The 16,491-nt window shown below is 42.2% G+C and overlaps 2 protein-coding genes across 11 annotated transcripts in view; both read left to right on the forward strand.

The window, feature by feature from the left end:
* The window catches only part of LOC118373563 (nuclear transcription factor Y subunit alpha-like), an 18,133-nt gene extending 17,250 nt beyond the window's left edge, over positions 1 to 883 (forward strand). For all 9 annotated transcript variants that reach the window (XM_035759732.2, XM_035759735.2, XM_052481454.1 and 6 more), the window contains one exon: positions 1 to 883. This exon is cut by the window's left edge and continues 2,015 nt beyond it. The gene's annotated coding sequence lies outside the window, so the exon portion shown is untranslated.
* Positions 884 to 10,050: 9,167 nt separating this feature from the next.
* Positions 10,051 to 16,491, forward strand: part of LOC118380973 (S-adenosylhomocysteine hydrolase-like protein 1) — a 65,807-nt gene continuing 59,366 nt past the window's right edge. The window contains exon 1 of one of the 2 annotated variants that reach the window (XM_052481457.1): positions 10,051 to 10,572. In XM_052481457.1, the coding sequence (XP_052337417.1) occupies positions 10,381 to 10,572 (192 nt within the window). In that variant the 5' untranslated portion in view covers positions 10,051 to 10,380. The remainder of the gene's footprint in view (positions 10,573 to 16,491) is intronic. The other variant, XM_052481456.1, reaches the window with a different exon arrangement.

The raw sequence follows: 16,491 nt of genomic DNA on the forward strand, positions 1-16,491 counted from the left end.
TCTCATTTTGTCTGTCATAGTTGAAGTGTACCTATGATAAAAAAAAATTACAGGCCTCTCATCTTTTTAAGTGGAAGAACTTGCACAATTGGTGGCTGACTAAATACTTTTTTGCCCCACTGTATATAGTTATATATATATTATATAAAAAAATATTATCATTTTAATTGTGCCCATTATGTGCATTTCCAGTAATACCCAGTATGGTACAGAAAAGCTGACATTGTGAAAATCTTAATACTACCCAAAATTACCCCTCGCCCATATAAGGCCATGCCTCGTTTAGTTGCAGAATACATTTTGTTGGTCTTTATTTTGTTGTGTGTGTTTTACTGAAGCAAAGACTGTTTACAAATTCAGCTGTCAGAGTCAAAAAAAAATGATGGTAGTTATGCATCTTGTTTGTCGAAACAGGCAACGTTATAGAAGCCTTGGTCCATAGGGATTCTCAAGTGAGATATTGACAGACTAAATGAAAATGGATATTCGTAAAGAATGTTTTTGGAAGCACTTCTCATAGAAAAACAGAGGAGAATTGGAATTTCATTTTACTTCCTGAATTGAAATGGAATTGATCCCAACACAACTTTTCAGAAGGGTTTTCAATATCCAGTCCCCCAGTTGTTTGTACAGGGAATCTGTTTTATACACCCGTCGTGATAAAAACTAGATGTTTGTTGTGAGATAGACAGCACATGTATGTTGCATTGATGTCTGACTATCCGTGTACTTTGTCTGTTTAACTCTACGTGGATCTTTATTTGAAAAGTACATTTTATATTCTTCTGATTCTGAAGGACCATACATTTATTTTCTGTGGTTTACAACATTGTTTGACTGAACTCTTGTGTATTAATCTGTTAATTAAATTGTATTAGGTTCACTTTGTCTTTTTTATAGTTCTGTGTTTCATTGATTGTATTTTGTGTGTGTGTGTGTGTGTGTGTGTGTGTGTATACACAGTTGGGGCAAAAAAGTATTTAGTCAGCCACCAATTGTGCAAGTTCTCCCACTTAAAAAGATGAGAGAGGCCTTTAATTTTCATCATAGGTACACTTCAACTATGACAGACACAATGAGAATTTATTTTCCAGAAAATCACATTTGTAGGATTTTTAATGAATTTATTTGCAAATTATGGTGGAAAATAAGTATTTGGTCGCCAACAAATAAGCAAGATTTCTGGCTCTCACAGACCTGTAACTTCTTTAAGAGGCTCCTCTGTCCTCCACTCGTTACCTGTATTAATGGCACCAGTTTGAACTTTTTATGAGTATAACAAGTTCATAGTTGAAGTGTACCTATGATGAAAATTACAGGCCTCTCATCTTTTTAAGTGGGAGAACTTGCACAATTGGTGGCTGACAATACTTTTTTGCCCCACTATGTATATATATATATATATATATTCATTGTGTGTGTTCATATTGTTTTCATTAGGATCCCCATGAGCCGATACCAATGGCAACAGCTTGTTAAACATTAAAATTTAGTGTGTGCATCTATCAGTTTCACATGTATGTCAGTACATACACGCAACAAGTATGTCAGTACATACATGCAACAAGTATGTCAGTACATACACGCAACAAGTATGTCAGTACATACACGCAACACGTATGTCAGTACATACACGCAACAAGTATGTCAGTACATACACGCAACAAGTATGTCAGTACATACACGCAACAAGTATGTCAGTACATACACGCAACAAGTATGTCAGTACATACACGCAACAAGTATGTCAGTACATACACGCAACAAGTATGTCAGTACATACACGCAACAAGTATGTCAGTACATACACGCAACAAGTATGTCAGTACATACACGCAACAAGTATGTCAGTACATACACGCAACACGTATGTCAGTACATACACGCAACAAGTATGTCAGTACATACACGCAACAAGTATGTCAGTACATACACGCAACAAGTATGTCAGTACATACACGCAACAAGTATGTCAGTACATACACGTACATACACGCAACAAGTATGTCAGTACATACACGCAACAAGTATGTCAGTACATACACGCAACAAGTATGTCAGTACATACACGCAACAAGTTTGTCAGTACATACACGCAACAAGTATGTCAGTACATACACGCAACAAGTATGTCAGTACATACACGCAACAAGTATGTCAGTACATACACGCAACAAGTATGTCAGTACATACACGCAACAAGTATGTCAGTACATACACGCAACAAGTATGTCAGTACATACACGCAACACGTTTGTCACATTATTTGTTTTTTGAAACCAGGTTTGCTGTTCACTTGTGTTTATATAGGATGGAAGGGAGTTCCATGCACTCATGGCTCTGTATAATACTGTATGTCCTTCTGTAGCACAGTTGGTAGAGCATGGCGCTTGTAACGCCAGGGTAGTGGGTTCGATTCCCGGGACCACCCATACGTAGAATGTATGCACACATGACTGTAAGTCGCTTTGGATAAAAGCGTCTGCTAAATGGCATATATTATTATTATGTTTCCTCGATTTTGTTCTGGACCTCGGGGGCTGTGAAAAGACCCCTGGTGGCATGTCTGGTGTGGTAAGTGGGTGTGTAAGTGGAACATGCAACCATTTGGAATTTCCAAAATAATGTTTCTCATAAAAACCAGAAGTGATGCAGTCAGTCTTTCCTCAACTCTTAGCCAAGAGAGACTGGCATGTATAGTATTAATATTAACCCTATGATAACAATGAAGAGCAAAACGTGCCGCTCTGTTCTGGGCTGCATGTTAACTAGGACTTTCCTTGCAGCACTGGACCACACGACTGGACAATAATCAAGATAAGATAAAACTAGAGCCTGCAGGACTTGCTTTGTGGAGTGTGGTGTCAAAAGAGCAGAGCATCTCTTTATATATGTATATATTTTTTTTAACCTTTATTTAACCAGGCAAGTCAGTTAAGAACATATTCTTATTTTCAATGACGGCCTGGGAACTGCCTGTTCAGGGGCAGAACGACAGATTTGTACCTTGTCAGCTCAGGGGTTTGAACTCGCAACCTTCTGGTTACTAGTCCAATGCTCTAACCACTAGGCTACGCTGCCGCCCCATATTACGGCTAGACCTCTCCTCATCTCTTTATTACAGACAGACCTCTCCTCATCTCTTTACTACAGACAGACCTCTCATCTTTACAACCATTGAATCTATATTTTTTGACCCTGACAGTTTACAATCCAAGGTGACACCAAGTAATTTAGTCTCCTCAACTTGTTCAAAAGCCACACCAGTCATTACCAGATTCAGCTAAGGTATAGAACTTAGTGAATGATTTATACCAAATACAATGCTCTTAGTTTTTCTACTGGCCACCAATTTTCCAAAACAGACTGCAACTCTTTAAGGGTTTCTGTGACTTCATTAGCTGAGGTTGCTGATGCGTATATGGTTTAAATCATTAGCATACATGGACACACATGCTTTGTTTAATGCCAGTGGCATGTCATTGGTAAATATAGAAATGAGTATAGGACCTAGAGAGCTGCCCTGTGGTACACCACACTGTACATGTCTGTCGTTAGAGAAGCTTCCATTGAAGATAACCTTCTGAGTTCTATTAGATAGAGGGCTCTGAATCCACGATATGGCAGAGGTTGAAAAGCCATAACACAAAAAGTTTTCTCAACAAAAAGTTATGGTCAATAACATCAAAGGCTGCATTGAAATCTAACAGTACAGCTCCCACAATCATCTTATTATTAACTTCTTTCAAACAATAATTTATTTGTGTTGTCAGAACCAGTAAAGGCCGTTTTATCACTCTTGGGTAGCGGAATGACTGGCTTCCCTCCAGGCCTGAGGACAAGGACTTTCCTCGAGGCTCAAATTAAATATAGGAGTGGCTATAGAGTCAGCTACCATCCTCAGTAGTCGTCAATGCCAGGAGGTTGTCATACTGATCAATAATAATATTTTTTCTCAATTTGCAGTAAGTCAGATGTGCAGACAGACTTATTAGCCAGTCCTTTTGCCCCGTCTCTTTCAACCATACAGTTTTTCAATTCCTCATCAATCCATAAAGCCTTGACAATTCTAACAGTCCGTTTCTTAACAGGTGCATGTTTATCAATAATTTGAAGAAGCAATTTCATAAATTCAAGTGTAAAGTCTGGATGCTCCTTATTAATCACATCAGAACAACAAATATGTTTTACATCATCCACATAAGAGTCACAGCTAAATATTTTGTAAGATTTCTTATACACTATTTAAGGCCCAGCTTTTGGAACTTTGGCTTTCCTTATAGCCACTACATTGTGATCAATACATCCAATGGGTATGGATACAGATTTAGAACAAAGTCTTACAGTATCAGTAAACATGTGATCAATACATCCAATGGGTACGGATACAGCTTTAGAACAAAGTATGGATACAGATTTAGAACAAGTCTTACAGTATTCAATACATCCAATGGGTACGGATACAGCTTTAGAACAAAGTCTTACAGTATCAGTAAACATGTGATCAATACATCCAATGGGTACGGATACAGCTTTAGAACAAAGTCTTACAGTATTAGTAAACATGTGATCAATACATCCAATGGGTACGGATACAGCTTTAGAACAAAGTCTTACAGTATTAGTAAACATGTGATCAATACATCCAATGGGTACGGATACAGCTTTAGAACAAAGTCTTACAGTATCAGTAAACATGTGATCAATACATCCAATGGGTATGGGATACAGCTTTAGAACAGCTTTAGAATACAAAACAAAGTCTTACAGTATTAGTAAACATGTGATCAATACATCCAATGTAAACATGTAAACATGTGATCAATACATCCAATGGGTACGGATACAGCTTTAGAACAAAGTCTTACAGTATTAGTAAACATGTGATCAATACATCAATACAATGGGTACGGATACAGCTTTAGAACAAAGTCTTACAGTATCAGTAAACATGTGATCAATACATCCAATGGGTAGGATACAAAGAACAAAGTCTTACAGTATTAGTAAACATGTGATCGATACATGTGGATGACCTTGTTCCTGTAGTGTTTGTAAACACCCTGGTAGGTTGATTAATAACCTGAACCAGATTACAGGCTCTGGTTACAGGCACTGGTTACAGTGAGAAGCTTCCTCTTGAGCAGACAGCTTGATGAAAACCAGTCAATATTCAGGTCCCCAAGAAAGTAGACCTCTCTGTTTACATCACAGACACTATCAAGCATTTCACACATTATTTAGATACTGACTTTTAGCACTTGGTTTCCTGTAGCAACAACCCTAAAAGAACACCTACCTTTTCCTTGAATCTCAGGAACTTGACCACTATGGGGCCTGGGCCTGTCACCTGGGCCTGTCACCTGGACCAGTGGTGGGTTTTCCAATCCTGTGGGCGCGCTTCCACCTCGATCTTCCTGTGGTCCATCTTCCTGTGGTCCAAGCATGTGTTTCAGACATAAGGAAGTGGATGGCTGCAAACTTTCTACTATTAAACTCGGACAAAACAGAGATGCTTGTTCTAGGTCCCAAGAAACAAAGAGATCTTCTGTTGAATCTGACAATTAATCTTAATGGTTGTACAGTCGTCTCAAATAAAACTGTGAAGGACCTCGGCGTTACTCTGGACCCTGATCTCTCTTTTGAAGAACATATCAAGACCATTTAGAGGACAGCTTTTTTCCATCTACGTAATATTGCAAAAATCAGAAACTTTCTGTCCAAAAATGATGCAGAAAAATTAATCCATGCTTTTGTCACTTCTAGGTTAGACTACTGCAATGCTCTACTTTCCGGCTACCCGGATAAAGCACTAAATAAACTTCAGTTAGTGCTAAATACGGCTGCTAGAATCCTGACTAGAACCAAAAAATGTGATCATATTATTCCAGTGCTAGCCTCTCTACACTGGCTTCCTGTCAAAGCAAGGGCTGATTTCAAGGTTTTACTGCTAACCTACAAAGCATTACATGGGCTTGCTCCTACCTATCTCTCTGATTTGGTCCTGCCGTACATACCTACACGTACGCTACGGTCACAAGACGCAGGCCTCCTAATTGTCCCTAGAATTTCTAAGCAAACAGCTGGAGGCAGGGCTTTCTCCTATAGAGCTCCATTTTTATGGAACGGTCTGCCTACCCATGTCAGAGACGCAAACTCGGTCTCAATCTTTAAGTCTTTACTGAAGACTCATCTCTTCAGTGGGTCATATGATTGAGTGTAGTCTGGCCCAGGAGTGGGAAGGTGAACGGAAAGGCTCTGGAACAACGAACCGCCCTTGCTGTCTCTGCCTGGCCAGTTCCCCTCTTTCCACTGGGATTCTCTGCCTCTAACCCTATTACAGGGGCTGAGTCACTGGCTTACTGGGGCTCTCTCATGCCGTCCCTGCAGGGGGTGCGTCACCTGAGTGGGTTGATTCACTGTTGTGGTCATCCTGTCTGGGTTGGCGCCCCCCCCCCCTTGGGTTGTGCCGTGGCGGAGATCTTTGTGGGCTATACTCAGCCTTGTCTCAGGATGGTAAGTTGGTGGTTGAAGATATCCCTCTTGTGGTGTGGGGGCTGTGCTTTGGCAAAGTGGGTGGGGTAATATCCTTCCTGTTTGGCCCTGTCCGGGGGTGTTCTCGGATGGGGCCACAGTGTCTCCTGACCCCTCCTGTCTCAGCCTCCAGTATTTATGCTGCAGTAGTTTGTGTCAGGGGGCTAGGGTCAGTTTGTTATATCTGGAGTACTTCTCCTGTCCTATTCGGTGTCCTGTGTGAATCTAAGTGTGCGTTCTCTAATTCTCTCCTTCTTTCTTTCTCTCTCTCGGAGGACCTGAGCCCTAGGACCATGCCGCAGGACTACCTGACATGATGACTCCTTGCTGTCCCCAGTCCACCTGGCCATGCTGCTGCTCCAGTTTCAACTGACCTGAGCCCTAGGACCATGCCCCAGGACTACCTGACATGATGACTCCTTGCTGTCCCCAGTCCACCTGGCCATGCTGCTGCTCCAGTTTCAACTGTTCTGCCTTACTATTATTTGACCATGCTGGTCATTTATGAACATTTGAAGATCTTGGCCATGTTCTGTTATAATCTCCACCCGGCACAGCCAGAAGAGGACTGGCCACCCCACATATGCTCTCTCTAATTCTCTCTTTCTTTCTCTCTCTCTCTGAGGACCTGAGCCCAAGGACCGTGCCCCAGGACGACCTGACATGATGACTCCTTGCTGTCCCCAGTCCACCTGACTGTGCTGCTGCTCCAGTTTCAACTGTTCTGCCTTGTTATTATTCGACCATGCTGGCAATTTATGAACATTTGAAGATCTTGGCCATGTTCTGTTATAATCTCCACCCGGCACAGCCAGAAGAGGACTGGCCACCCCACATATGCTCTCTCTAATTCTCTCTTTCTTTCTCTCTCTCTCTCTGAGGACCTGAGCCCAAGGACCGTGCCCCAGGACGACCTGACATGATGACTCCTTGCTGTCCCCAGTCCGCCTGACTGTGCTGCTGCTCCAGTTTCAACTGTTCTGCCTTGTTATTATTCGACCATGCTGGTCATTTATGAACATTTGAACATCTTGGCCATGTTCTGTTATAATCTCCACCCGGCACAGCCAGAAGAGGACTGGCCACCCCACATAGCTTGGTTCCTCTCTAGGTTTCTTCCTAGGTTTTGGCCTTTCTAGGGAGTTTTTCCTAGCCACCGTGCTTCTACACCTGCATTGCTTGCTGTTTGGGGTTTTAGGCTGGGTTTCTGTACAGCACTTTGAGATATCAGCTGATGTACGAAGGGCTATATAAATAAAATTTGATTTGATTTGATTGATCTTCAGTTCCTCCGAGATCATTTCCCTCACTCTGTCCTCAGTCTCATTGGGCTATTCTGCAATTCCGTCCACAACCATGTTATTCCACTTAGATTCTCCCGCGGGATAATCAGATTTCTCATTCATTGTTATCATGGACTCACATGCAGAACTGATGTCCTCTCTCGATGACTTACACATTTCTGTCATCTTGCCATTCTCCTGTTTAAACTCATCGAGCTGACCCTGGGAGAACTGAAAGCTGTTCTTCAGGTCCTGGACCTCTCTGGTTACGTCGTCCATTCTTTTATTAGTTGACTCCACCAGCATTTGGATAAAACACTTGAAGCTATTTTCTTGTTGTCGTAACAACTGCTGGTAGAGCTCTTTTTTTGTTCATTTAAAAGATCCTTCACCTGTGATAGAGAGACACTACTGTCCTCAACGGTTCTCCCACCGGCTTGGGTCTTTGTAATCCCAACAACAGTAGGTTACGCTGTTACTCCTTGCGGTTCCAGACAGGGAAGATTTAAAAACAACAACAAACAGCAGGGGTCTAGACAGCCACAAGCCCCAGATAATCCGAGGTCCCAGCCGTAATGGCTAACCTCACACGTTCAAGACCTCAAGAAAACCCAGCTATCTTGATAGGCAGCTAGCTAGTAGCTACTCTAGCTGCTACTCTAGCCAAACAGCTTCTCAAACCCGGCCTTGGTCGGCAGGATCCCTGGACAGATAGTAGGGGTCCCAGCAACTGATGCCAACTGCGTCGCTGAATCCTAACTCAAAAGGAAGGTAGCTAGATAGTAACCAAACTTGTTCAATAGAATTTCAAAACTTTCCAAAATAACAAACTTTCCAAACAACAAACTGAGCTCTCCCTCAATTTCGCGTTCAACAGGTTTTAGAGTGAGTTCAGATTCTAGATTCTGGGGGTTTCTGTCTCACTGTGAAGGTAATGAGAAAGCCTGGGGGTTTCTGTCTCACTGTGAAGGTAATGAGAGAGCCTAGTGGTGAATGTATTTGGTATGCAGTACCACCACCACGCAGATTCTGTGACCATACCCAGGATCCATGCCAAAATATATATACAGTATATACAGAACCAGTCCAAAGTTTGGACACACCTACTCATTCAAGGGGTTTTCTTTATTTTTACTATTTTTTATTTTTGACCCTGGTGGTTTCTGTCTCACTGTGAAGGTAATAAGACCCTGTTTTTTTGTCTCACTGTGAAGGCACTGGGAGACCCTGGGGTTTTCTGTCTCACTGTGAAGGCACTGAGAGACCCTGGGGTTTTCTGTCTCACTGTGAAGGTAATGAGAGACCCTGGGGTTTTCTGTCTCACTGTGAAGGCACTGAGAGACCCTGGGGTTTTCTGTCTCACTGTGAAGGTAATGAGAGGCCCTGGAGGTGAGACAGAAACCCCCAGGTATTACCTTCACATTAACAGGGTCTCTCAGTGCCTTCACAGTGAGACAGAAACCCCCAGGGTCTTTCATTACCTTCACAGTGAGACAGAAACCTCCAGGGTCTTTCATTACCTTCACAGTGAGACAGAACCCCCCATTGGGGGGAACACACACATTCCCCGAGAGACACGTTCCATACATTATATACACATTATTGTGAAGGTCATCCTCTGAAGATTTTACCTGTGAAAGTATCTGTAACAGTGGTTTCTGCATCTGTCTCAATCAGAGATTGTATGACGCTGTAAATGGGTCCGTAAAAACTCTTAATTCTGAAATTCCTATCAATTGTTCTAAGAATATAATTTGTTCATAAGTAGTTAGTTCATAATTAGTTATTAATATAGGCCAATGATAACACCCTCTGATTTCATGACCTTCAGTGTACGATTTCTCCATCAAGAAAATCCCTGCTATTAATCTCCTCAATCAATGACTACGTTATATTCTTCTGGTATAGTCTTTCAGGGATGATAGAGCCATTTTTTTGTGCTTAACAAATTATTTGAGTGAACTATTTTTTTTTTTTTTACAAATTAAATTGTAGTCATATGGTGCATCTCTTGATTTTGACCATCAGTACAGTTTGATGACAGGACATTTTGTTCAAATTTGTATTACTATGGTGGGTTTACAGTGGTCATGACGCTATCAAACTGTACCAGAAGTGAGATGGGTCAAATCCAGTTCTCATTGGGCACAGAAGCAGTCCCTTGTCACCATTGGATGAAAGCCTCCCACTACCCTGCCCCTCGTTCAGGTGATTTATCCAACAAAACGCCCACTTCGGATGCTGAGCTTGTGACTTGGCAACCGACTGGTTAACCGGCCGAAGACCGAAGTCACGACCGCAAGAAAAATAGAGTTCTCATTCAACACTGCCCACACACTGTCTATAATAGTCAGGCTAGTGCTACAAGGTCCGTCTTTATCTTTTGCGGTTGACAGCAGGCGGTTTCGGTTCGGAAATTACAAACACGAAACAGAAAAGCTCACAAGAAGACGAGAGAGGTGCGTGACAGCAGAGAGAGAGAGATCCTAGCCTACACAGTTGCTACTAAGTCTGACATCATCAAAATTATATCCCAAGAGGTCGGAAGCACTTGAATGCGAAGATGACAGACGCGGTCGTGGACGGTAAATTGGAGGCGGTGAAACAGGCTACTAAATATGTCAAAGAGACCGAGAACGTCGCGGAAAAATATTCTGCGATGACCGTTAGCAAGAACAGCGACATGAACATGAACGTGGGTGAATTGCAGTCCGCAGCATTTACTGCTGTGCCAACTCTCAAACCCATCAAGAAGGTAAGAAGCAAAGCACAGTCATCATCACCATCAGCATCATCATCATTCACTACCGTAGGCCTAGGATACTGTTGTGGAAACGGCATATATACGGGATGGAGCGATGGGTGCAGGATCTGTCTGCTATAGCATACTCACGAGAAGAAACATCCTATTGCATGTCTGACCTTCTAAAATAGAACATTTCAATCATACCAAATATGTGTTAAACCTTATGTTACCCAATGATAAAGGTTTCATTTATTTATTGAGAAATTCTACATTTAGAGCAGGACCCTTTTTCTTATAATATACAGGTAACTGTCAAAATAAAGGAAACGTGTCTTAATGGGGCGCTGGGCCATAACGAGCCAGAAGCACCTTCACAATGCCCGTTGGAATATATTCTACAAGTGTAACTGGCCAAAATAATGTAAACACTTGAGTAAATGAGGAGGAATACAAAATATATCGAAGGCAGGTGCTTCCACACAGGTGTTGTTCCTGAGTGAACACCCCATCATGCTTAAGCCGGGTGTACACTACACGAATTTGGCCCCGATCTAGCTCTTCCAGACAAGTTTTTGAGACCGGAAACTAAAATCCCCATGCGCTGCCGTCATCGACGCTCGTTTGAATGTGAGCGGTTCAAGAGACGCAATCAGAGGGGCTACCGATCTCGTCTTTGAGCAGTCCCAGACGTCCCGATATTTGAAAAACATTTTTTTGATTTTATTCGCGCAGGATCTGCAATGCTCTTGTAATGTGAGATGTCTAATGACACATTTTGAGAACGGAGATCAGCAATAGACAATAAGGGCTCGCCAAAGAAGCCAGTGAGATGCTGATGTTTTTTCGCGTCACCCAGAATGTGAAGACTTTCAAGCTATTAGTTTACGTTTGTACTTGCCTTTAACCAAAACCAAAGTGTCAAGTCGTTACAGCTCTGAAGTTCACAAGCAATGTTATTCAATTCAAAATGTTGTTCTAGATATTTGAACTCTGTATGGGAAGTGTGAATGTCTGACGGAGAACGTTTATGAGGCCAGCTCCCTTTTTTATAGCGGCGTTAAATCTAATCACATTATTATTTTCGTTAGACAACGTTGTATCGAGAGAATCCTCTAGACCAAGTGAAGAACCTTGTAATGTGTGACCCCTGTCTGTGCCACATCGTTTAAGCCTGGGGGACATCATGACTTTCAAAATCCTAACATCGCTGAGCCGCTCACATTGAACGACCGTCTTTCTTTCCTGTAGTGTTTTCTCTTCGTGTTCCCAACGTAGTGGTGCGCACACTCAACCACAGATGGTGGTCACAACCCTTACAACCCCACAACTCTTAAAATATTGCAGTTAAAGTGCAGTATGTCTGCAGTATGATGTAAACACTGCGTCCAAAATGACACTTGTTGTTTTACTGAAGTAATTCTGCAGTGGTTCTGCAGTTACAGTGCACTACACGGCCGCTATTCGGCAATAAAGTAACACAGTTGACTGCATTTACTGCACTTTTACAGCAGTTTCAAAACATCAGTATTTTTTAGTTTGTAAGGAACACTACAAGATTATTCAATGTGATTATATTTAACGTAGCTACGAGCTGTGACTCAAAAGAAGACGCGTGAACGTTAAATCAGACAGTCACGCTTGCCATACAGAGTTGAAGTATCTAGCCAACATTTTGAATGGAAAAACATTGCTTGTGAACTTCAGAGCTGTAACTTCCTGACATCTTGGCTTCGGTTAAAGGTAAGTAAGTACAAGGTCATACTACAGTAGTAGTAGTCATCCCTCCTGCTAGAGTCAACACATTCTGGGTGATGCGAAACAACGTCATCATCTCGCTGGTTTCTTCTCTGGGGAGCTCTCATTGGCTATTGCTGATCACTGTTCTTTAAACTTGTCGTTGCGCGTCTCACACTACAAGAGCTTTGCAGATTTTGTGCTGAGAAAATATCGGGACATCTGGGACTGCACAAAAATGAGATCGGTAGTCCTCAGATTGCGTGTTTGATCCGCTCAAATTAAACGAGCGTCGGTGACTGCCGTGCGCCCAGAGTCGGCAATAGCGTGGGTATTTTTTTCTCCGATCTCAAAAACTTGTCTGGGACAGCTAGATCGTGGCCAAAATCATGTAGCGGACACTCGGATTTATTAGTGTGCGTACCACTACACTTGCAAGACAACAACAAAAAAACGACTGGAAATACGGTCGTTTAATGTGAGAGGTTCAGCGAGAACCAGTTTGGATTTTGAACGTTGTGTAATACACACCCGGCCTAAGGGTCATAAATGCTAGCCCAACCCCTCTGAATCAGAGAGGTGCGTGCGGGGTCTGCCTTAATCGACATCCATGTCTTCTGCGCCATTGCTATAGGATGACCATGCCCCCATCCACAGGGCACGAGTGATCACTGACTGGTTTGATGATAATGAAAATAGGTGAACCATACTCCATGGCGGTCTCAGTCACCAAATCTCAACCCAATTTAATATTTATGGGAGATTCAGGAGTGGCGCCTTTTGAGGCAGCGTTTTCCACCACTATAAACAAAAAAACACCAAAAGGATGGAATTTATCGTGGAAGAATGGTGTCACATCCCTCCAATAGAGGTCCAGACATGTCTAGAATCTATGGCAAGGTGCATTGAAGCTGTTCTGGCAAGTGAAGGCCCAATGCCCTGTTAAGAACCTTTATGTCCGTCCTTGAATTTTAGCATTTACCTGTATGTTTATTATAATGACCATCTTCCTTGAATATACTATATATACAAAACTGTGTGGACACCCCTTCAAATGAGTGGATTCAGCTATTTCAGCCACACCTGTTGCTGACAAGTGTATAAAATCACGCTCACAGCCATACAATCTCCATAGACAAACATTGGCAGTAGAATGGCCTTACTGAAGAGCTCAATGACTTTCAACGTGGCACCGTCGTCATAGTATGCCACCTTTCCAACAAGTCCATCCATCAAATGTCTGCCCTTCTAGAGCTGCCCCGGTCAACTGTAAGTGCTGTTATTGTGAAGTGGAAACGTCTAGGAGCAACAACGGCTCAGCCACGAAGTGGTAGGCCACACAAGCTCGCAGAACGGGACCGCAGAGCGCTAAAGCGCGTAGAGCGTATAAATCATCTGTCCTCGGTTGCAACATTCACTACCGAGTTCCAAACTGCCTCTGGAAGCAACGTCAGCGCAATAACGGTTTGTTGGGAACTTTGTGAAATAGTTTTCCATGGCCGAGTAGCCGCACACAAGCCTAAGATCACTATGTGCAATGTCAAGCATCGGTTGGAGTGGTGTAAAACTCGCCGCCATTGGACTCTGGAGCGATGAATCACTCTTCACCAGTCTGACGGACAAATCTGGGTTTGGCGGATGCTAGGAGAACGCTACCTGCCCCAATGCATCGTGTCAACTGTAAGGTTTGGTGGAGGAGGAGTAATGGTCTGGGGCTGTTTTTGTCATGGTTTGGGCCCCTTAGTTCCAGTGAAGGGAAATCTTAACACTACAGCGTACAATGACATTCTAGACGATCCTGTGCTTCCAACTTTGTGGCAACAGTTTGGGGAAAGCCCTTTCCTGTTTCAGCATGACAATGCCCCCGTGCACAAACCGAGGTCCATACAGATTTTTTTTTTCCCCCCCGAGATCGGTGTGGAAGAACTTGACTGGCCTTCACAGAGTCCTGATCTTAACCCCAACAGACACTAATACATAATTTTGCTAATCCTCAATCAATCAATCAATCAAATGTTATTTATATAGCCCTTCGTACATCAGCTGATATCTCAAAGTGCCTAAAACCCCAAACAGCAAGCAATGCAGGTGTAGAAGCAAGAGTATGTTTCAGTAAAGACAGATCCAGTATAGTCAGGGGATAAAAGTAGGCTACTACAGATGGAAACTTGATATGATCTAACCAACATCATGAAGGGATGTCCATTGCAAAACTGATTTAACTGGTGCACTACCCCTTTGATTTGTATGCTAACCCCAGAGTGTGGACGGGACAGACCTCTCTGTTGAAGCATCCAGGGCTTAGTCAACTCAAATTGGATCTGTCCTACTCTTTGTTTGTTTGTGTCCTGAATGGCACCCTATTCCCCAAATAGCCCATATGGGCCATGGTTTAAAGTAGTGGACTTTAAAGGGAATAAGATGCCATTTGGTATGCCTCCTGTGAAAGACTGTTAGTGTAACAGTATAACTTTAGACCGTCCCCTCGCCCATACCCGGGCGCGAACCAGGGACCCTTTGCACACATCAACAACAGTCACCCTCCGAAGCATCGTTACCCATCGCTCCACAAAAGCCGCGGCCCTTGCAGAGCAAAGGGGAACTACTACTTCAAGGTCTCAGAGCAAGTGACGTCACCGATTGAAACGCTATTTAGCGCGCACCGCTAACTAAGCTAGCCGTTTCACATCCGTTACATTAGTATGAACGGTAAACTGGCCAGCGCACGCTATATTTAGAATTCTGGGTTCTGGAGATTAATTCATCTCAGAACAGACATAGCTAAGTCTGCTGATATCAGATAAGTTTTCCCTTTAAGATAATAATTAATATGAACAGATCTGATCCTAGATCAGCACTCCTACTCTGAGAAACGCTGTGATTACGGGTCCTGGTGTTTAAACAGTGGAGGAATGTGGTCTGAGTCTTAGGAAAATAAATCTGTGTTATGAATTCATGAGAGAGGCTGTGAACCAGGGCTCTTGACTGTTGTCAAACTGTGCCACATGTAATGGTGTTAAAGTCTTGAGTAAGAAGATGAATTTACAGGGTTAAAATAGTGAAGAAGATTATGTAAACACTAAACATAGATAAAATCTAAAAAGTATTTACCAAAAATATGCTTTTCTTTTCCATGAGTGGGAAGCGGTATTTTGGGGGAAAATACATAGCTTTATTATGGTTTTCTAAAACCAAACAAACACATTTCAAATAGAAGAGATTTATTTACCCCAAGTCTCAACCAGGACCTCTCTCCATACCAAATGGCTGCACCCTGGACAGTTATGTAAGTTGGGAGTGTAGTTATCGGCCTGAGAGTGTGTCATCAAGGCTGTCATCAAGGCAAAGGGTGGCTACTTTGAAGAATCTCAAATATCTTTTGATTTGTTTAACACTTTTTTTGGTTACTACATGATTCCATGTGTGTTATTTCATGGTTTTGATATCTTCACTATTATTCTACAATGTAGAAAATAGTAAAAATAAAGAAAAACCCTTAAATGAGTAGGTGACTGGCTGTGCCTACTTCCTCCTCTTCAATCTACCCACTAGTAACACAACAGTATACCTCCTGGGAGGAATGTGGCTGAGAATGGAGTCATCATTACAATACATTTATAAAAGCGTTTACCTTTGATGTTATCACTTAGGTAATAGGCAGTCATATCACTTAGTTAATAGGCAGTCATATCACTTAGGTAATAGGCAGTCATATCACTTAGTTAATAGGCAGTCATATCACTTAGGTAATAGGCAGTCATATCACTTAGTTAATAGGCAGTCATATCACTTAGGTAATAGGCAGTCATATCACTTAGTTAATAGGCAGTCATATCACTTAGGTAATAGGCAGTCATATAACTTAGTTAATAGGCAGTCATATCACTTAGGTAATAGGCAGTCATATCACTTAGTTAATAGGCAGTCATATCACTTAGTTAATAGGCAGTCATATCACTTAGTTAATAGGCAGTCATATCACTTAGGTAATAGGCAGTCATATCACTTAGGTAATAGGCAGTCATATCACTTAGTTAATAGGCAGTCATATCACTTAGGTAATAGGCAGTCATATCACTTAGTTAATAGGCAGTCATATCACTTAGGTAATAGGCAGTCATATCACTTAGTTAATAGGCAGTCATATCACTTAGGTAATAGGCAGTCATATCACTTAGTTAATAGGCAGTCATA

Source organism: Oncorhynchus keta, chromosome 27 (genome assembly GCF_023373465.1).
Source record: "Oncorhynchus keta strain PuntledgeMale-10-30-2019 chromosome 27, Oket_V2, whole genome shotgun sequence".
NCBI lineage: Eukaryota > Metazoa > Chordata > Actinopteri > Salmoniformes > Salmonidae > Oncorhynchus > Oncorhynchus keta.